Here is a 23408-nt window from a genome sequence, read left to right on the forward strand (position 1 = left end):
AAAGCTTTCAGAAAAAAATGAATAAAAAAACCTTTTAAAAATTAAATACTTAAAAGAGTAGTAAAAGTGTAAAACATTAGTCATTAAAGGTTGCCCTTCAAGTATGGTATCTTGACCCAAGTACAATGAATAAAAAAGGCAATATAGACAATAACACGACAGCGAGAAAAATGAATAAAAAAACCTTTTAAACTTGTACTATGATTAGTTACCTTTCAAAAAGGAAATAACACGACATCGAGAAAAATAAAAAAAATAAGGCCTGCCATACGGCCATACCTGCTTTCAATAAATAAGGTCTGTCATACCTATATTGTTGTATTCATAGTAATGACAATAACACGACAACGAGAAAAACCAAAAAACAATAACACGACAGCGAGAATAATGCTTGTTCATTATGAAGAAACTAGAAACGGCAGCGAGAAAAACCAAAAAAGAAATAGGGAGCAGATGAGAAAACAAACAAGGGCCTACCTGCGCGGGTAAATGGAGGCGACGACGTGCAACAATGAAGGCGCTTGGTTCGCTTGCGGGAAACGACAAGGAGAAGATGAAGAAGAACCGTTTTCGTATTTGGTAAGCATTTTTTAAACAAATAAAAAATAGCTGAGGCTTGTTGGGCTGCGTCCAATCACACACGTCTTGCTGTCCAACCGTGTCTGGTGACGACAGAAGCAACGGACATTGCGTCGCATTGGAGTCGTACCCGTATGCATATCTGGTGCGCGTCCGACGCGGGACATGTCACTGAAGTACCGCATCTATGCTTCTTAGGTTCATATAGCTTGGAATAGAGGGTTCAAACTTCATAGACATGTTAGTCAAGTTGGATTTTGTCAACGATTTTGCTCTTGTGAAGGATGGTTGTTGTACTCATGCATCCATTAATACAATAGAAGCAATAAACAACTACTCCCTATTTCAATTAATTCACATTGTTTAAAAAATATAATTAATTTAATTAATCATATCAAATTTATAAATTATGTGGATTATCATTTTAGAATTATTTTTTTATTCGTTTAATTATATTTTATTAACATTTAGAAAAATAATAATTAAGTAAAATATAAAAAAATAATTAATATATTTAAAAATTAAGAAATAAACTTATAAACAAAGATAAATAAATTTTTGAAAAAAATATTGCAATTAAAATCGGATAGAATATATAACTAATGGTGGTGTTTATGAGTGAAACCATATATATAGAGAAACAAATCAAGTGACCTATAGAGAAACAAATCAAGTGATAAATGTTCCACAAAGTATAACTTGTCAAAATCCCGGGAACATAAAAATCTTTGATTTTGTTGCATCTTTTCTTCATAACCCAATAGACACGTTTTTGTTTTTTTTAATCAAGTATGTTTATGGAACCTTGTTTTCACGAGTCTTTTTAATCAATTCCTTTCTCTTGGGACGTCTTAGTCCCATGTTTGCAAAAAACAAAAATCTCGCATATCCGCCAAATGTGGTACTACAATTTTAAATTTTACGGATATCGACAAGTTTCTCTAATTTTTTGAGTCAGGTGAAATCATTTTAATTTTTCATAAAGGACCAAAATAATTATCATTTAATTTCAAAGATTAAAATAGTATTTTATAATTTAAAAAATCAAACCAAATAACTTAATTTTAAGAATTATATCAAATAAGAATCTACAAGTTAAAAGAATTTCAAGGAATATATACCTACCCTATTATTATTATTATTATTATTATTATTATTATTATTCAACTATTAGCTAGGTTAAATTAACATAAGATTATAAATAAATGATATATTTATACCACATTTGGGATTGGACTAGCAGCAGCATCGACATCTATTCCTCCCGGTACCTGTATTGTATCAGAAGGAACGTGATATCATGATGCTGTAAAGAGAGAGAGATATGAGATAATTCACAATTCCTCCTTTATCTTGTTTCATAGCAGTGAAGAAAAAAACAGAGAAAGCATGGGCGTGGACTTCTACAAGATTCTTCAGGTAGATAGAAGCGCCAAAGATGAGGATCTCAAGAAAGCATATCGAAGGCTAGCCATGAAGTGGCACCCTGATAAGAACCCTAACAACAAGAGAGAGGCTGAAGCTAAATTCAAGCAAATCTCTGAAGCTTATGATGTATGTCAATTCAATATATATACATGCCCTTTTGAGTCTGTTTGTTTGTTTTCCCCTTGAAAGTTGTGATTTTGTTGAAGGGTTCGTATGAAAACTGTTTTCCATTTGTGGGGTTTTCCTGTTTTGCCCTAATTTGAATGTTATAGAGCTGAGTGTTTCAGAACGCAATTCGAATTTGATGTCGTCTTATTTCGTACGAAGTTGCAATTTTTTGTGGAGGATTTTCAATTTTGAGTTTGTGGGGTTTTCTAATTTCAATCTGAAAGTCCGAGGTAGGCTTTTGGTTTATCACTGTTGGTAATTTGATGTTCAAAGGTTTTTCAATTTTCAGTTATTCTGAGGTTGATTATTTTATTTTATTTTTTTGCTTATTTGAATTGTGAAACAGGTTTTGAGTGATCCACAGAAGCGAGGAGTGTATGATCAGTATGGTGAGGAGGGGCTGAATGGGGTGCCGATGGGCGCAGGTGGTTTTCCTGGTGGTGGCGGCGGCGGCAGCAGCGGTGACGGTGGAGCGACGTCATTCCGGTTCAACCCCAGAAGTGCAGATGATATATTTTCGGAGTTTTTCGGGTTTTCGAGACCCTTTGGTGGTGGAATGCCGGACATGGGTGGCCGAGCTGGTGGCTCTGGATTTTCCAGGGGTGGACCGTTTGGTGAGGATATCTTTGCTCAATTTAGAAGTGCAGCTGGGGAGGGCTCTGGACATATGCCAAGGAAAGGTGCAGCCATTGAGAGACCATTGCCTTGTAGCTTGGAGGATTTGTATAAAGGAACTACCAAGAAAATGAAGATTTCAAGGGATGTTAGTGATGCCAGTGGGTGAGTTTTCTACTTTTACTTACTTGCATTGCATGTCGTACGTTTTAGTTTCGTCAAGGACACCCGGAGTTTATTTATGTTAGTGTGTTATTGCATGGAACCAGATTATTGACTTTCAAGTGGAGTTTGATGATTTGTTTTAATCTGATCAGTTGGATTGATCGCTTTGATTGCTTTGAAATTGAACTGTATGTTTGCAGTGTCGCAGGCTTATAGTAATTGACTTTCTTCTGTTAAAGTGCTAGATTCTGATGCTGGGTGAGATTTTTCACGTATAACGTTTATGTAGTTTTGATACTCTATTTCTTAAAAGGCTCTGTAAATTACATGCTTTATGCCGTTTCCACGGACAATTTTCTAATGCTAAAGACATTGAATGTGGTATTTTGCTAGTGGTTTGTTATTCATTGTGGCAATAATTTCGTTCATGAGATTAAGTAAAAAGGAATTTATTGTTTTAAGTTTTTGTCACTGATTCAGTTTAGTTGTGACCTCATTATTTTTTTTCTTGGTATTCCTATATAAATTACCTTGTTCAATACAATGTGTTTATTTTTAAATTGTCTACACTTGATAAAATCTGGAGTATTGACACAATGTCTTATTGAACGGATGTTGGATAAGCCAACAAAATAGAGTGACATAAATCTATACCTTCCACAATACTGTGCTATTGTATTTGAAGATACTACAATGTAGTCTCTACTCATTGGTGTGTTTTGTCCGGATGCAGGAGAGTGTTGCAAGTTGTGAAATCTAGGAAAAATAGTTTCTCCCACGAGTTAGGAAAAATAGTTTCTCCCACGAGTTAGGAAAAATAGTTTCTCCCTCTAGGAGAATGTTGTTATAGCTTGCTATTGACTATTATGATTAAAACAGGTTGTTACATTTATAGCTTTGGAAACATTATGAATTAATAAAGCATTGGGGACGTTAGGATCTCAGAAAACGGTTTGATTCTTTATTATTCTTGTAAATATTAATTGCCTATTTTTCTATTATATAAATGTCAGTATACTGAGTGCAAAGCACTCAAGCAGTTGGCCTATATCTCTCTTGAAACTTATTCTCGAGTAGTCACACAGCACATGTTGGTTAGTAGCCCATAATTTAAACATTTGTATTTGGAGATATCCAAATTTGTAGTAACTAATTGTTCCTTTTTCTTCCTAATTCATTCCATTAGGTGTGTCTTTGAATTGGTTTATTTTTTTGGGAAAATAGTCATTTTATTTACAGCTTCCTAAAGAGCTTTTGAAAAAAGAAAAAAAAATTGTTATTTTCAAAAATACAATCCATTCCCAAACATGTGCATTGGTAGGACCATGGTAGTCAAAATCGTGTTCTGGAGCGTAAGATCGTACGAGTTTACGATCTTCTCCACCCTCTCCAATCTCATGTCGCAGCTGGGTCTCAATTTTGGCGGATTGCATTGGATCGCAGTGGAAAATCGAGACTTGCAGTGCGGTGCTTTTTGTGAGCCTGGAGTTTTTTTTGCAGGTAGCAACCTCGTTTTAACCTGGGATTGCTTCAGCCCAAAAAAACCCTAATTACTTAAGTCCTATTTCGCTATTCCCTCTCTGCCCAAATACTCCCGCTGCCCCTTTTCACCTAAAAATAAAACTACCCCTCTTCCTTTGGCAAAAATAACCCCCCTTCCCCCCCTTTCTTTTTACCCAAAAAGAAACTATCGCTCACTTGTGACTTTTCTCTTTCTATCACGCAATATTCTTCTTTCTTCTCTGTTTGTGTAGACTGCATTCTTCTCTCATATGTCTCCTCTCATCTTTGTGATTCTGTTTGCAGCAGACACACCATCTGTGTGATTCTATTCACAGTAGACGAACACCTCTGTTCTACACCATCATTAAAAAAATGACTTCAACCCCAACTCCAAACTCCTCTGTACCTGTGCCTCCTAAAAATGTTGCTGGAAATATGAGTGATATAGTTTGGAAGCATTGCATTTCAGTTGGTGGGATGCTAGAAAACTTCAATGAAAATTATAGTTTTTTTTAATTGAAGTTCAATTATGTGTTTCAAGTGTGATATAATTATTTATGTTACTTCATATATGCACATATCATATGATTATATCATTTCATAAATTTTGATAGATCTTACAATCCGTGTTATGATCTCCCGATTTACAATCCATACTCTCCTTTCCGATCTTGAGTAAGATCTCGATTTTGACTACCATGGGTAGGACTATAGGAGTCTAATGTACATTTGGGGAGCTTTTATGGGAGATGGCTTTTCATAGTCAGTTGAAGGATAATAATGCTGGTCCTTTCTCTTTGTATGACTGATTAAATGAAATTTTCGTATGGTTTTTACTTTTAACATGGAAGAATCATCTTGTAGGAATTTCCTGTGAAATTAGGCTGCATAAGAATGTAAGATGGATTTTGAAAATGTGTGTGAAATCTTTGATATTGCTTGTGATTATGACTACTATATGTTTTCCTTTCTTTTTTGTAGGAGACCCTCCACAGTAGACGAAATCCTTACAATTGAGATAAAGCCAGGTTGGAAGAAAGGAACAAAAATAACTTTTCCGGAAAAGGGAAATGAGCAGAGAGGAGTTATCCCTTCAGACCTTGTCTTTATTATTGATGAGAAGCCTCATAGTCTCTTTAAAAGGGATGGCAATGATCTTGTTGTCACCCAGAAGATATCGCTTGTAGAAGCCTTGACGGGCTACACAGCGCAGCTGACAACCCTTGATGGGCGGAGTCTTACAATCCCCATTAACTCCACTATTAGTCCGACATATGAAGAAGTTGTCAAAGGAGAGGGTATGCCCATTCCGAAAGAACCTTCCAAGAAAGGGAACTTAAGAATCAAGTTCAATATCAAGTTTCCCTCCAGGCTTACATCGGAACAGAAAAGTGGCATCAAGCGATTATTGACATCTCCCTAAGCAACAGGGGTAGCTCTTCCTACCATTTAGCTAACATTGCAAGATGTCAGTTGTTTTATGCTTGGTTTATTTATATTTTCAAATGGAAATTGCTGTCACTGTGATCTGGATTTCAATTAGAACAGTTTATTAGAGGATGACATTTGTTAATTGTTTCATGTCTTAAGTTTTTGGTAGTGAAAATTTTCTTAACCACTTATTCACTTGTTTATGTGAAAAGTGCCTGTGCAAGAATTGAATTTCTTTGTATTAGTATTATTCTTACCCCCGTGTTGCTTTTCCTGAATGATGTCATCTGGAAAGAATACTCTTCAAAGTTAGAATAATGTTTTGACAAGCAAAGTTTATTTTGGTGATTTTTATGTCTAGAAAGGAATTCATCTCCGGCGGTTCACTAAGGAACCTTAGTGCACACCAAAAATCAGAATCATGTGCTTACAAGGGTATTTAACTAAGTATTGTATCCTGAAATGGAACTTATGTTATGGATGCCTCAACTGAGAGTTTTGGAGTCTCTGTTGCCGCCATACTCCAAAAACTGTTCCCTTTGTTGTGCAATCTCAGTTGCCCTTGTTTGTTTAAGACTATTAATGTTTATTAATTTAATTTAAATAACTAATAATAAGAGGAAGATGAGTGTTAGGAAGCATTTTTTCTAATTGATTAAAATTTATTAAAAATTATAAAATTTAAAGAGAAAAATATTAAATATGATGTGCGACTCACAAAATTATTATTATTTTATTAAGAATAAATTACACGGACTCACCTGAAATTTGTTCTTATTATATCCAATTTTAAAATGATTTGAAATTTAACTACATATTTATAAAATTTAACCCACAACAAAAAATTATTAAATATATTTTGCAACTCAAAATTATACGACTCCTCCTTATATTTGCTCTAATTACATTTGATTTTAAAGTAATTTTAAATTTGACTACATATTTATAAAATTGTTACTTTTAAATTTAACATATTTATAGAATTAAACTCTCTAATTGGTTATATATTTTTAAAAGATACAAAATTACTAAAGAATCATTAAATATATATGTGTGACACAAAATTACCATTCTCTAATTGTGTTTAGATTTGCTCTAATTATTCCTATTTTTGAAGTAATTTTAAATTTAACTACATATTTATAAATTGTACGTTATATCACCATTGTTTGTAAAATATATTTTAAAGTAATTAATTTTAAAAAAAAAAGAACTGAGTATAAGTAGTACTCCTTCCGTTCTAATATAATTACCGTGTAAAAAAAATGTCTAAATATAATTGTTATTTTAATTTCTTTAATGTAATATTAATTATTTTTTTTACTTATATCTCTTATATATTAATGATAAGTTATAAAATCTAGAAAAAAATATTGATAATGTAAGATTAATTTTATAAATTTTTTATTTTCTTTTATCTATTTATTACTATTTCTTGGTATGTGTACAACAACATAGAATGACTATCCTTTTGGGACAAAGGAAATACTATGTATTATATAATTTTGATAATTAAATATTAATTTTGAAAATTTTGATATTAAGTAAAAATTGTAAATAACTGTCACGAGTTATTTTTTTAATAATTGTATTTGAGAAGTTATTTTTTCTAATAACTATTTGATTCAAAGGTTGTTTTTAGAATTGGTTAGAGGGCAAAATAATTTAAGGAAATGTGTACATCAAATAGGGATAATTATTTTTAATAATAATAATAATAATAATAATAATAATAATAATAATAATAATAGAAAGGGAAAAAATACAGTCAATACAATAGAAATATAATTTTTACTCAGAAACAAAATGTAAAATTAACTATGTATTATAATTAATAAACACATACAGTAATTAATATTATAGAAGAAAAACATATATTTATTTGTATGTTTACAAAAATAAAGAGGCTAAATCTTGGTCTTCTAATTTTTTAAATTGACGATTTTGATTTTCTAGATTTTTAATTTTAATATTTGGTCTCCCAAGTTTTGAAAATTGGTGATTTAGATTTATCTGTTAGATTATTAATTAATAATTATGATTAATAGAGTTATTTAGTTAATTATAAATTAATTTTTTAATAATTAATAGTTTTTAATTAATTTATAATTAACTTTTTTGGAAAAAAACTATAATTAACAAAAATAGTATAATTAGACAATGAATTATTTTTAAGTTCATTTTAATGTTTAAATTAATTACTTAAAATATGTTTATGAACAATAATATTATATATATATATATATATATATATATATATATATATATATATATATATATATATATATATATATATTTAAATATATTCTATTGATGGAACGAGCAAAAGTTAGAAGTGATAATCTAATATTAATTTTCATTAGTAACTATAAATAATATTGAATTCAAATATTGTGTAATTATTGGATTGAATATCCTTAGATACTTTTTTTTTAATATCTTAATTTTTATTTTTTCTAGAAATAAAACATTTTTATAATCAAAAGTTATGAAATTAACTCTTTGAGATGTACAAATCATCAAAAAGTTTTTTCATACGAAGTTTTTTTCATACGTATGACAAGAGAATCAAATTCATGTTAACATACTTAAGGAATCCAATCTATGCACGATCAGGTTGATTTAATGTATTTGTATTAAATACAAAATTAATATAATTAAATGTTTTACATCTTATTAGCTAAAAGACTATGTATTCATTAATATAATTAATTTTGATAAATATAATTAGATATATAAGTTAACTTTGAATAGATGTCCTCAACAATGATTCTAAAATTTACATTAGTTCGAGTTTATTTTACATATATATGGATATACAAAGACTATGAATTATTTAAATTTTAACTACATATTTATACAATTATTACTTTTAATTATTATTTTTCGTAAAATAAATTTTAAATTAATTAATTTGACAAAGTTAACATAAATAGTATTACCTCTATTCTTATTTATAATATAAAATACACTATAATTTATTTTTTTATAAAAAAGAACGAAAGTATTAATATAATATTTAATGCTATTGTTTATTATAAAACTAATATTTAAATATCAATATTGTGTACTAAATAATGTTGAGCAATTTAATTATTCATTAAATTTAATTACATCCTATCAACGGTTATTATAATAAATAGTAATATAATATTTAATGTTACTATTTATTATCAAAACAAATAATTAATTATGAATATTGTGTGATAAATAATGTTGACCAATTTTAATTATTCATTAAAAACTGATGCATAGTTTCTCTACACTCTTTGATCTGTAGCCTTTGGCTAAATGCCTTCCAAACCCTACACTGTTGAAGAGATCTTCAAGGACTATAGCATCCGAAGAATTGCTATTATTTGCGCTCTCCCTCATGCTACTATTCTCTTTCCAATGTCTCTCTTTCTTTTCACCCTTTGCTTCTCCAACTTCCTCATTTTCCTTGATAACGGAGGAAAACAAAATGGGTGTGTAGTAATGAGAAAAAAGTGAGTTCTTGCATTATTCTTGTGCTATTTAGTTGTCCTTGGAATGTCCAATAATAGCTTGGTTTTAATTTCGGTTAAATTGAGATTATTTTTTTATGTGACTTTGTAATTATTGAATATTGTGTTGTGTCCTTCACTTAAATTTTAAATCTTTGACGTATTTTTTTAATTAAGGTAAGGATAACTTGTACCTCTATGGACATCCAAACAAGGCCTAAGAAGTAACTTTGCCATCAGATGAAGTTCCACCAGCACTCCCCGAGACAGCTCTTGAAATCAATTTTGCTAGGGATGATGTGAGTCTCACGGATTGGCTTTCTCTAGTTGTTGTGCATTGTGATTCGTTGATGCTTTTTGTGACCTTTTACCTTGGAACTAGTCTTAACCACAATGAAGGTATGATCTTAGTTTGATGGAGATGCATATATGTTGTAATAATTCAAGTTCAAGTTCAAGTTCATTGTGATTGTTTATTCGTTAAGGACATCCTTATGATCCTTGTTAATGTAGAAGTTATGGGCTATAATTGGAATTAGTGTTCAACATTCATCTATGTCATTGTGATGGAGGAAGATGTAAAAAGAATTTTCATTTGTTTCTGACCTTGGATATTGTTTCCAACCTTAGATTAACGATGCTTGCGACTTCAGTTATTAATATTGAATGTCTTTTTGATAGTATTTTTCTTTAACAAAAAAGTTTGATAGTATTGAAAAATTATTAATATATGTGTCAATAAATTGTTAATATATAATTATTACTAATATCATATATATTAGATTTCTCTGTGTCTTGCATATTAATAGACACTCAACTAAATAAGCATAATAAATAAATGACATAAATGACTGTTTTCAACAGTTAATTAGTACATGACTAAAAGTTTGTTATCATTATAATATGAGATATTCTGATATGAGTAAAGAAAAATAGTTTACTATTTAAAAGTATTTTATACCTCTAAGTGCATGGATCAATTGACATGAGTTTAAATAAATTTGTCTCTAATAAAAATACTTGTGGCCTAGAAAAATAAAAAAGTATTTTATTATAAGTTCAATAAAAAATAATATAATACCTTTGATGATACATTATTCTCTTATTGTTTTATGAACAGTTAATTATTCATTTAATATTTATCTTCCAAGTATATATATATATATATATATATATCACCTTTTTAGGAAGGTCAATACAATTTATATTATTAATATATATACCATTAATTGTTACCTGACTTGCATAATAATTATAAAAATACTTTTTTAATTAAGGATTGTTTTGATATTAAATAAGTTGTTATTTGATTAATTATCTTATAGTAAAAGTTGTCAAATGAATTAATTGTATAATTCACTTAATATTTTTTATTGGATAAATAACTTATTTTTTTTAACTATGCATTTGTTGGTAATTTAATCCCTACATTTTTAAATAATTAATTTAGTTCACAAATATACAAATATTACAATAAATTATTCCAAACCTAATTTGTCACATAACTGGGGGCACACCTTGAGTGAGAGAATTTGCTTTATCATTTTCTGAATATAAAGTAAAAAATGTCACAGGAATGATCTCTCTTGCCACTGAGAGTGATGTCTTCTACACTCTATGCAAAGAAAAAAAAAATCAAATCTAATAAATTGTTTTCATACTACTTCATTTGCATAAATAGATTTTTTTTTTTACCCAGTTTGATCAAAAAGTTTGAAAAGAGTGTCTAAAATTTCTCTAAGAAGAGGGAGAAATAAGAAAGATCTGATTTTTTTTTCCTACAAGAAAAACAGATAGGTGAATCAAAATAGATAGAAAAAATTAGAATGAAGATAACTAACTAATTATTATTTTTTATAAAGACTAATTAGTTTCACATCTTATCTTATTAATTCATTTATCTTCTACAAGATACACTTATCTTTATTTCAAAAAAAAAAAATACACTTATCTTATTATTATTTTTTTTCACTTATTTCTTTCTTAATTAGAGTAAGAAGTATATTTTCCCTTAGCCAAAGAAAGGCATAATTAGTCTAGACCTAATTTCTGACCTTATTGAGTTAGTTAGTGAGAATCACAGAGGAGTAAAGGAAGCAATTTTGCCTCATTGAGTGAATACTACTTACTTATATACACATTCATTCTTCAACAAACATTTTAGTTTATTTTTTCTCTCTTTGATCAAATTCCCTTCCCATGGTCTCTCTCTCTTCAATTAATTCCATTTAGCTTTCCCCAAATCCCAAACCCTTTTTCGCTTAGATCCCAATCCAATTGGGTTATGGACATGGCTTCCAGTCCCCGCACCGTAGAAGAGATCTTCAAGGATTACAGCGCCAGAAGAACCTCTGTTATTCGCGCTCTCACTCACGGTAACTGCTCTCTTCTCTTCTCTTTCCACACACACTCTCTCTCTCTCTCTTGCTAATGACTTTTTTGCCCTTTTCTTTTCTCAGACGTTGATGAATTTTACGGCCTCTGTGATCCAGGTAAAAGGGTGGTAAATTGGATCTGGTTTTATTTTTTATTTCTCGGCTCTATTTTTTTTTTTAGTTTCGTTTATATTTTTTTGTGGGGTTCGTTTTGTTTTGCGAATTTTTAATTTCTTTTTCCTTCTCTGGTGTGTGAGTGTGAATTGTGCGTGGTTGTTGGAATAAACAAGGTTGGTTTTCTTTTTTTTTCTCAAATGAGTGGGCGGTAATGAGAAAAACGTGAGTTTACGCGTGTGTGTGTGTGTTTGGATAAGCGTTTTCAGAATTTATTTTATTAAAATTGATTTTGAACTGAATTAATTTATGCTTGGATGTAAAAGTATAAAAAAAAAAATTATTTACGCAAAAGTTACCTGGAGTTGCTTCAATTCAAGATCGATTTTGGACTCAAAGTCAATTTCTTAACAAGGGACCAAACCTGTGAACATTTTAATTTAGTTAAAATCATTTACCTAAAGTGATGTTGTATTTCAATTTGATTTTGAATTATCCAAAATGAATCCAAATATGCACTTAGTTATTGTGCGAATGTCAAATGATATAGCATTGGGTTTGTTCTATGACATTTGAGACCGTTGTCGATAGAGGGTCACATCCATGTTTGTTTGTTGGGTTCTGATTTTTTATTTTATTTAAATTGAGGTTTTGTAATTATTGGATAATGTGTTGTGTCTTTGTATTAAATTTGAAGTCTCTGGTGTGTTTCTTTAAGATAAGGATAACCTGTGCCTCTATGGACATCCAAATGAGGCCTGGGAAGTAACTCTGCCAGCGGAGGAAGTTCCGCCAGAGCTCCCGGAGCCGGCTCTTGGAATCAATTTTGCTAGGGATGGCATGAACCGCAGGGACTGGCTTTCTCTGGTTGCTGTCCACAGTGATTCATGGTTGGTTTCTGTGGCCTTTTACCTTGGGGCTCGTCTTAACCGCAATGAAAGGTATGATCTAGTTTGATGGATTTGTTCATGTATGATGTGATAATTCAAGTTCATTGTGGCTCTCTATTCACTAGGGACATCCTTGTGCACCTTGTTTAACTTTGAAATTATGGGTTACAATTGGAATTGGTGCTCAACAGTCATCTAAATCATTATAATGGATGAATGCCTACAGAAATTGTGGACTTCTTTAATAATATGGTGATGATTCAAATTTCTCTATCGTCTGTTGAGATCTGATGCTTGATAGGTTTATACATGCATTCCTTATTTTGCAGCAATTTTTTTTATACAATCTTATGTTACTGGCAAGATCTGCAGTGGTCTCCATCCAGCAAATTATTTTAATTTTCTTATAAAAGTGTAAATTCATGGTTAGCAATGGGACTAGCCATGTTGACCAATGTGATTTTCCCCATGAAAGTTTGTGCATGTAATCAACTATAAAATGTGAATGTGATGACATTGGGGGGGGGGGGGGGGGGGGGGGGATTTAAAATTTCTTTGAAATGCCTTGTCTCATTCTTGCTTTATTTTTCCTTTCTTAGGATTAGGTATGGTACTGAAGGGATTCTTGAGGGAAATATATGCAATTAAGTTTCATTTGTAATAATTTGTTTGTATAGTTTTATATGTTTACACTGTTGCTTTGGTTTCTTATAGTTTTTCCCAGTGTAGTCAATTTCATGCGATAGCACATTTATCACGCCAAAGCAGCCCCTGGTTGTTTCAGAGTTCTTTCATAAATTTCTGCTATCTTTGGTATAGTGGGTGTTTGGCAGTCTGGTATTTTTAAAATAATAGTTGCTCTGCGAACTGCTATACTGTTGTAGCCCTTTTGGGGTTGGTTGCTTTGCTAAGCTATTCAGTATTGACTAATATGCTTTTTGCCCTGTGGCTTTCTCTTCAAATAGAAATTTATGCAATTGCTGATTGGAAGAGATTTCTATATATAAAACCTCTATTGAATTTCTTTACTGTGGTATTGCTCAGCATCTCTGCTGGCATATGGTTCCTTCTATTGATGGTTACCTCAATTCTTTATTGCAGGAAACGATTATTTAGCTTGATCAATGATCTTCCATCTGTTTTTGAAGTTGTGACTGACAGGAAACCAGTTAAGGACAAGCCAACTGCGGATAGTGGAAGCAAGTCTAGGGGAAGTGCCAAGGTTAGTGTATTTCTTTTCTACTGATAATTGTTTCTTGAGTAGCAACACTCTTTTAAATACACTAATTAGCTGAAATTGTTAGGAAATCACAATTTTGTAGGTCACATTTCTTATTTAATGATTCCTCTTTATAATTTCAAATAAATTTAAACCAATAGTGAAGAGTGTGTTGCCAGAACTCCTCTTGTTTTTTGGGCTAGTGCAGTATTGATTAGTTTGAGGGTTTGGTTTGATAGTGCTTGTGCATAATGAAAGTTTCATAAAAAAATCATGAAAGTCAACATATCAATGTTATATGCTGCTTTTTTTTTTTTTGTTTAACAAACAAAAGCACAGGCAGCTTCTAGAAGTATGTCCTAGCTAGCATATTGTGTAAGGTGAGAACAGTGAATCCTGACCACTGACCAGAATACCAAAAAGTTACAGGAAACAAACCTCAGACATACACTTGGGCTGAACATATTGATATCTTTATTTTATTTCTTTTTTAAAGTATAAATAACACTAAGCTAAGCCTTAATATGTCTAGCTCCTAAATTTGATGTCATTGTTGAAATAAGTTCAGACACTTTCACTGTCACATTTACTTTTTCTAAGAATATAAAGAAAATTAAAAACAAAGGTAATATTATAAGTTGTTTGTACCATGATGTCTGCTTTTGTATGTTATTGCACAACTATTGAGGCTTCCACCTTCTGGTATGATGCATTCCTGTACGTATATTTGCAGAGATCTAGCGATGGGCAAGTTAAAAGCAACCCAAAGTTTGTAGATGAGGGTTATGAGGAGGATGAAGATGAGCATAATGAAACACTTTGTGGAAGCTGCGGCGGAAATTACAACGCTGATGAGTTTTGGATTTGCTGTGACATATGTGAGAGGTGGTTCCATGGGAAGTGTGTTAAGATTACCCCTGCAAAGGCTGAGAGCATAAAGCAATATAAATGTCCATCATGCAGCCTGAGGCGGGGCAGGCCTTAGACTGAAAGAGGCGATGGAATGGGTACATGTGAGGTGAGTGTTGTTTCATGGCTGACAAGATACTGTAATTTTGTTACATCACTTACAGAAGTTAATGTAATGGGCATAGTATCGATGCTCAAGGGCAAATTTATCAGGGATTAAGTTTGTTTTTCCAGATGAACCATTGGTGCATGCCACAGGGTATAGAATAGAACATGACAAATTTTAATTTTATGATTAGTTTATATTTAGTAGAATATTTGCTTGAACTTTAAATATTGTAATTTTTTTATTTTTAACATTGTTTAAGAAAACAAACCTTTTCAACAGATTATTCTAATTGAACTTTCATTATGCTGCTTGATGGGTTAATGAAAAGATTATGTGAGTGGAATACTTGAAGCACGGGTTTTTGACGAAAAAGAAACTGAATTATGTTGTCAAGTAAGACGAGAAATTTTGATTTTGTGTGCATTCGCTGTATGTCAATGTTTCTTTGGAGCACAGGACTCCTAATGAAATTCATTTCATCTACAAGCTAGGGTGGATAGGAAGTGAACTTGAAGGTGAAATAAATTTCTTTGGAACTTCGTTGCTGTTTTTGAAATAAGCTTATTTTAACACCCTGAAAAGCTATTGTTAAATTTAACGTCTTAGGTAATATTGTATGATTTCTTAGGCATGTGATTTGATTGAGATTTGAGTGTAGAAATTTTGTTAAGGAAGTTTCTTGTTCTAACACTTCATTTTGAAAAAATGGTTTCTTAGAGGTTAAGAGTATGTTCTGAAAAAAGAGAAGCTAGTTTTGTTTCTTTAATCCTTAAAGTGCTTCTGCATTTTTTTTATAGCAAATAATTACTTTAATCTTCTAACTTTTTCACCGACTTTAGATTCGTTCCTGCATTTGAAAAACTTTCTCTGGTCCTTGAGCTATTAAAAGGTTGGTTATGGTAGTTCCTTCCATGGAGACTAATGTGTCCCACATTTATAGTTTTACGACGGTTTTAATTTTTAAGTATTCAGATTTAATTTGAAGTTTTGTTAGAGAAGTTAGAGAACTACTAACATGTTGTAGAATGTAGAATGATTAGTATGTATATGTCTTTTAAGTACATGGTCAAGGTTTGATTTTCATACATAGACACAAGTATTTGTTAAAAAATATCAGTTCTTTAAATGGAACACAGTCATTTAAAAGAATAGTTTCTAGATCTCAGTCAGGGAATACTAAAAAAAAAAAAAAAATGGAGAACTAAAGAATGAATAAATTTAATTACTCAGTTCGAACAAAAATATTTAGAAATGATGGATATTCAATTGAAGCAAATTCAATTTTCGAGAATTTTAAATTCTCTGAAATTTTAAATTTTCTCACCCAAAGAGGAGTAATGAATTTGAATTGAGTAGGAAACTAGGTGTGCTATTTGTAATTCAGGAAAATTGAGATTGACTGAATCATAGACATTCTCGCCACCAAATGAATGCTCCCATTGGGGACAAGACAGAGACACCAAAAGTTAATTTAGAGACATGGATATTTTCGACAAGAGACACAGTTAGCAGAATATAAGGAAATTTAAGGGTGTGTTTGGTTTATATTTTTATTTTTTGTTTTTATTTTTCGAAAACTATTTTTATTTTCAAAAAATTATTTTTATTTTCAAAGATTAAAATTTTGAAAATATGTTTGATTTGATTTTTTGTTTTCTGTTTTCAGGAAATAAAAACACTGAAAATTTATGATAGGTTAATTTCTTGTCTTTTTTATATTTTTATATTTGTTTAAAATTATATTTTTTGTCATCGCATTTTCATTTTACTCAAAATGAGATTTCTGTTTTAAACTGAAAACAAAATTTTAGAGGGTGTTTGGTTTGGTTGTTTTCTGTTTTCATTTTCATTGAAAATAGAAAACGGTGATGAAAATGTGTTTGGTTGGATTTCTGAAAACATTTTCAGTGAAAATGAAAACAGGAAACAACAAGAAAATGAAAACAATTATTTTCATTTTCTGGTTGTTTCCTGGTTTCATTTTCATTAAAATATTTTCAAAAATCCAACTAAACACATTTTCATCATCATTTTCTGTTTTCAATGAAAATGAAAATAAAAAACACTCAAACCAAACACCCCCTAATGTGAACATCACAACTTTGGTTAATTCTGTTTTTTTTTCCTTGTTAGACACCCCTTATTGCTATAAACCTTTTTCTTTACAAACCCATGGTTTGGGTTTCATAGACCCCAAAAGTTCAGTTATGGGTTCCAAACAACGCTCTTGTGGCTCGGCCACTGCCAGAGAACGCCTACGCTGGACACAAGAACTCCATGATCGTTTTGTGGAGGCTGTAAATAGACTTGGGGGCCCTGATAGTAAGTCTTTACTTGCAGTTGTTTCTGCACATTTTTAACCTTTCGAAGAGACTAATTACATTCATTGGATTAGCCTTTCTGAAATGTAAAAAGGTGATAACGAGAAATAGGCTTTACATTCGAAAGAAAGGCTAATCGAGAATGTATATTTCGAATTTGGTGCGAGAAGCAATTTGTGGGTGCAGGGAGCAACTGCCGACTTTGCATCTATAGGGTCAATAAGCCCTAACCACACCATGCATGATTATGTAATTGTGCACAAATGTGGAACTTGTTTTGTGAAATGAAAATTAGGATAAAAGGGTGGTGTCCCAGGTCAAGATGAAAAAGGCTTCTAGATAAAGTAATTTTTTTTTTACTTTTCCTGGTATTGTTGGTTTTCTTTTGTTCTTAGGAAATATGTCAAATGATTAATCTTTGTTGATAGCCATTAAGATTGTGAATTGTGATAGCTATCTATAACTTTTATTAGTCTTTAAAAAATTATAATGGTTTTAGAAAAAAGATGACTAGAGAATTGGTTAATGTAGTTTAGGCATGAATGTCACTAGAAACACTAATGAGGAGAATATTTTAAAATCTCATTTTTCCTGTGCTTGAAATATTTATAGAAAGGAATTGATTAAACTTGTTTAAAATTACATTTTTTTAATATCTTTGTTTATTTACGGGTGATTCTGTGTGGTATATCATGATTCTTACATTTTGCCAACGTGTCTTAAACATAAGGAAAATGTAAGATAATAAGATATCGTTTAGTTTGGAGTTTATAACAAGTGACACTAGTGAGGGTTTAGTTAGAGTGACGTTGATGATTATATGTGTGTTATTTGAATTATTGGTCAAGTTAATTTTTAAGAATTATTGGCACTAACTTGCTCTGGTTTGTTTATCTAAGGGCAACACCAAAAGGTACACTGATAGGGATGAAGGCTATGGGTGTTCCAGAATTAAAAATTTATCACGTCAAAAGCCATTTGCAGGTTCCTTTCTCTTTCTCTCTCTTACTTTCAATTTTGTGGTAGAGATTTTGCCCCCTTTGTAAAATGTGAGAAATGTGAAAGGAATAATGTGTGCACGATCATTTTCAAACTCAACTTTCCATTGTAGTTTTATAAATTTCAGAAAAAGAAAATACGCTATGCAAGTACTGTCAACATTTTGTTTTAGTTTTTAAGAGAAAAAAATACTTAACCAGAAATGATTTTCAGCATTTACTATTTTTTGCCAAAAAAAATTGTTAATTAATCCAGGGTACTTTAAGAGAAAATAATTAATACAACACAATTAAAAAAAAATATCTTATAAAAGGAGACAAACAATTTTTTGAAAATTATCTTATAAAAAGGATAAAGGAATTATAAATTTTGAAATTCTTCAACTTCAAATGCCATTATTCAGATCTAAAATGCGAATTCAAATAATTCACCTGAAAATCAAGTAAAGTTAGATTCAGAAATTTAATAAGTTCTGCATGGATGTGTTCAGAAATACAGGATCTCCAAATTGATTCTAGAGTCCCCCACAAGTAAGTTTTTTACTTGAGCAAGTCTTGATGCTAATTTAACACTGATAACACTAAATTCATGCTAATTTATAACTAGTTCCTTAATCATTTATGAAGGAGGAAAGCTTGAGAAGAGAAGCATATCAGATATACTGCCAAATTTTAGTTCTATAACGTGAGCAGACAACAAACTAAACATTAAACAGCAATATTTTTCTTTTCTTCATAATTTCAACTTTTATTTTTGCATCCATTAAAAATATTTATTATATTTTTTTCTATTCATGTTTGTAATCGAGCAGTGTTCTTCATCCAAAGGAAGTCCTTCAAATGCAGACAGAAATGCAAAATCGCTTGAGTGATAAAAACAGAGGTACTTTTTTTTAAGCTCTTTTCGTCTTTCACCAAAATATTCCTACTAGGCACTAGCATCGGAGTGGAATTAACCCAATTTTTTTAGCAAACACTTTCACGTAAAATTTTTTGAAAAAAAATTGACAAAATTATTTGGCTTGAATTTTAATCTAATTTATATTTTCACTTCACTGCAAAATAACATATTTATATAAAAACATTGGCTTGGTGGGAAGAGGTTGTGGGTTTGATTCACCATTAACATTCTAACAAAAATTAATAAATAACATTGGCTAATAAAAAAAAAATACCATTTATAACTTTTACATATACTCCAAACTCCCCCATTGAACACTTAGAAAACCGTTATTGAAGAAGGAATGTATCTATCCTTTTGTTCAAGGCCTAAGGAGCTAGTTTTAAGCCATATAGAGTTTTTTTGAGTTTTATATTTTGTTTTCTTCTCCTTTTTACTTCAGAGCCTATGGTTGCATGACATATACTTCCTTTTTCTAGTGGATTATTGGGGATTGCTGATTTCATATCCATTTTAAACAATGGCCACCCCTTAGAGTTGGCATCAATGACAATAACCAGTTTGATTTGTAACAAATGCAAACGCCTTAATATAATTCACCCCAACTTTTTGAAGGAACACCTTTACTACTGATCCTGTCTGGTGCTTGGCAACTAAACCATGAAGTTTCCATTTCACTTTAAAAACCCATTTCACATCAACTGGTTGCTTTTTAGATGAGAAGTCTACAGGTTCCTATTGTGCGTCAAAAGGGGGTAAGCATCAATGAGATTTATACCAATGAGTCATGAACAGCCATATAAATAAACTTGACACTACACTTTAACATAAAACTTTAAGGCTCAGGTTTATGGGTCTTTCTTTCACTTATATGATGTTCAATTTTCTCATTCCCATATGATGTAGGACTTCATTTCACATTTGTATTTCAACATTGTTTGATGTCTCACAGAAGCAATGATTTCTTCCTTCATAGCTTCCTTCCATACTTCTTAATTAATGGCATGCTCCCAATTTATTGGTTCTATACTAGCTACATTGGCCAAATATACTAGATCACCTTTGGGTGTGATAGCATTACCACAAAATACCTCATAATCAATAATTCTAATTAGTAATTAGTGATAATCTATGCCTCTACGGTCTTCTTTCATGATGCTGCATAGAATCAACTACTGCATCACTTGACTCAGTTTGTTGATCTCATCCAGTGAACTTAATACTTATCTTGCCTTATTACAGTTTTCTATCCAATTCCATGATGCTGACTCATCAACCGCTATATGTCTATTAATAATTACTTTCTTCAAAGTTCAAGGTTGGACATTTGTAAGTTCCTGTTTTGGAAGGTATCCCACTAACACCATGGCATCTATTTAACACACAAGCAGTAGTGGACATTACTTATCCCCAACAGAAATGAGATATTCCTTTTTCCTTTAACATACGTTTATCATGTCAAGCAAGGTTCCATTTCTTCCCTCAGCCAAGCCATTGTTAGGATGTATAAGAGATTAAGAGGCAACCATTTCATCTATGGTGCATTTCTTCTCTTAAAACTCTTTAAACTCCCTAGAGGTATATTCTCCCCTACCATTAGTTCTCAAAATTTTGATTTCTTTCTCACTCTGACGATCAACTATTGCATAAATCTTTGAAACAAGCATAAAATAATTAACCTTTCACTTTAATAAGATATAATCACACACCACAATGTTAAGTCTAAGATGATCCAACCCTTTATTTTAATAATAAAAAATAAAGTATAAGACTGTTGAATAATGATATAGACTAACAATACTTACTACAAATCGTCCTAAGCATTTTGTCCTACAAAGAGAACTATCCTTTGGTAAACATCTACAAACATCGTCTATGCACTAACAAAAGTATCCAAAGTCTTGTTTCCTTATAGCTAAGTCAAAATTTTATTCTCAAACTAATACACGTAGTCAAATTAGTTTTCAACTAATTAGCGTTTGTTACGGAGCCAACTACTTGCTAATCTTTAGCTGCTACTTATTTTGTTTCCTTAACTTTAGTTGCTGTTACCTTATCTCTAGCTTTGTCACTTATTTTCCGTTTCAGTTTTCATGTATTTATGAATAAGATTGATCTTCTATCCATTTAAATTTCAATTGTTAATTTATTATGGTATCAGAGCTCTTTTCTCTGCTGCGCGCATCAATGGCTGATGAAGCCACATACCCTTATACTCTGCAAGATGCACAAAATGCATTGAATCCCCTATACATCCACCCAAACGAGAGCCCATCCACCGTCCTTGTTTCACCACCGCTCTCAGACGGGAATTATCATAGTTGGTCTCGTGCGATGAAGATGAGCCTGTTGACAAAGAACAAGCTAGGATTTGTTGACAGCACGATTGTAGAACCACCTAAGAATCATGCCGTTTTACCTTTCTGGGAATGAGATAACATGCTTGTTCTTAGCTGGCTAATAAATTCGATGAGTGTGGAGATTGCACAGTCCATTCTTTGGTGTGAGAAAGCCTCAGGTGTGTGGAAGGAGCTTCATGAGCGTTTTTCCCATGCTGATCTGTTTAGAATCTCAGAAATTCAAGAGGAAATCTTCGGCCAGAGGCAAGGTTATAACTCTGTTTCGAAATTTTACATTGCACTGAAAACCCTATGGGATGAATTAGATGTTTTGAATCCTTTTCCTATTTGTACATGCAATCCTAAATGTTCAAGTGGTGCAATCAAGAAAATTAAAGAGGAGCAAAACAAGAATCAAGTGGTTAGATTCTTGCGAGGGCTGAATGATCAATATTCAGGTGTTAGATCACAACTAATGCTCTTAGATAATCTTCCCAATGTGAACCGAGTTTTTGCACTAGTTGCTCAACAAGAACAACAGTTTGCCACTGAGATTGCTTCCATGCCAAAGGCTTTTCTTGTGGTTAGCGATGATACATCAGACTCCAAGAGAAATCAAGGGAGTAGTAATGGTTGGAATAACAGATACACTTTTAAGAAATGTTCTTGGTGCAGAAAAATGGGTCACACAATTGACATTTGTTATAGGAAACACGATTTCCCTGCTGGTTTTAAGTTCAAGAATTCTAAAAACATTGCTCCAAGATCTGCATATATGGTGATGGCTGAGAGAAATGAGACCAACTGTCCAGATGATTCATCAGGAAAGGATACACAAGGAGATGCACGATTTGGTTTTACTATGAGCCAATATCAGAATTTGATGGCTCTACTGCCGTAGCAAGATCAGAGGGACAACACACAAAACACTGCCCATGTAAATGCTTGTACTCATTCAAATCCAACAAGCAAAGGTAATGTACTAATCTTTAGATAGATCTTGGACACTGGTGCCACATATCACATCTCAAATTCCCTTAGTTACTTTACTACATACAAGCACATACCACCTATCAAAGTGTCCTTGCCCAATGGAATCCTAGTTTCAACCACCATTTCTGGCACAATTCATCTCTCACCCAATTTTTTTAACTGATGTTCTATTCCTACCAAGTTTAAAATTCAATTTGATATCAGTTACACAATTGACTCAAACCCTTCTTTGTAAACTAACTTTCCTTGATGACATCTGTTTAATACAGGATTCCAATGCTTGCAAGACGAGTCACACAATTAAAGCAGAAAGAGGCCTATATTCTCACACAGACAACCAAGTCTTCTCAATCCTCTGCTATTTGCAACGAACTCCCCAGCTATGTTTGCGACATTGTTTCAGAAAATTTCTCCTGTAGTTTTTCTTCTAGTTTGCTCAATTTATGGCATTATCGGTTGGGCCATCCCTCTTTTGATAGAGGTCAAACAATCAGTGAAATGTTTCCTTTCATTCATTGTAATAAGAATCATGTTTGTGATATATGTCATATTCCAAAACAAAGAAAACTAAGTTTTCCCTTGAGTTTTTCCTTTACCACTGCAATATTCGAGTTGATTCATGTCGATATTTGGGGTCCAGTTTTTGTAATGTCAATACATGGTCATTCTTATTTCCTTACCATAGTATATCACTACTCTAGACACACTTGGATTTATTTGTTGAAAAATAAAACAGAAGTTAAACCTTTAATTCAAACCTTTTGTGCATTAGTGAAAAACCAGTTTCAAACCATAGTTAAAACCATTAGAACTGAGGTAAGGAGTTCAAATTTGACCAATTTTGTGCTACAAGAGGAATAGTTCAC

At 31.7% G+C, this 23408-nt stretch overlaps 4 protein-coding genes across 4 annotated transcripts; all 4 read left to right on the forward strand.

Moving 5' to 3' along the window:
- Positions 1 to 1809: 1809 nt before the first annotated feature.
- Positions 1810 to 6167, forward strand: LOC114419070 (dnaJ homolog subfamily B member 1-like). Its single transcript, XM_028384670.1, has 3 exons — positions 1810 to 2133; positions 2522 to 2955; positions 5440 to 6167. Exons 1-3 carry the CDS (start codon positions 1969 to 1971, stop codon positions 5879 to 5881), a joined length of 1041 nt encoding a protein of 346 aa, XP_028240471.1. The 5' UTR covers positions 1810 to 1968; the 3' UTR covers positions 5882 to 6167.
- Positions 6168 to 11392: 5225 nt separating this feature from the next.
- Positions 11393 to 15290, forward strand: LOC114419071 (PHD finger protein ALFIN-LIKE 2-like). Its single transcript, XM_028384671.1, has 5 exons — positions 11393 to 11749; positions 11834 to 11866; positions 12582 to 12804; positions 13855 to 13975; positions 14706 to 15290. The coding sequence occupies exons 1-5, from the start codon at positions 11659 to 11661 to the stop codon at positions 14955 to 14957; spliced, it is 720 nt and encodes a 239-aa protein (XP_028240472.1). The 5' UTR covers positions 11393 to 11658; the 3' UTR covers positions 14958 to 15290.
- Positions 15291 to 17197: 1907 nt separating this feature from the next.
- On the forward strand, positions 17198 to 21643 carry LOC114420467 (myb family transcription factor PHL7-like). The gene is made up of 6 exons (XM_028386357.1): positions 17198 to 17316; positions 18211 to 18295; positions 18801 to 18840; positions 18937 to 18994; positions 19122 to 19192; positions 21372 to 21643. The coding sequence occupies exons 1-6, from the start codon at positions 17198 to 17200 to the stop codon at positions 21641 to 21643; spliced, it is 645 nt and encodes a 214-aa protein (XP_028242158.1).
- A 36-nt stretch (positions 21644 to 21679) lies between these two features.
- Positions 21680 to 22450, forward strand: LOC114420468. The gene has a single exon (XM_028386358.1). The coding sequence runs from the start codon at positions 21680 to 21682 to the stop codon at positions 22448 to 22450; it is 771 nt and encodes a 256-aa protein (XP_028242159.1).
- Positions 22451 to 23408: the final 958 nt, after the last annotated feature.

This window comes from Glycine soja, chromosome 7 (assembly GCF_004193775.1).
Source record: "Glycine soja cultivar W05 chromosome 7, ASM419377v2, whole genome shotgun sequence".
Classification (NCBI taxonomy): domain Eukaryota; kingdom Viridiplantae; phylum Streptophyta; class Magnoliopsida; order Fabales; family Fabaceae; genus Glycine; species Glycine soja.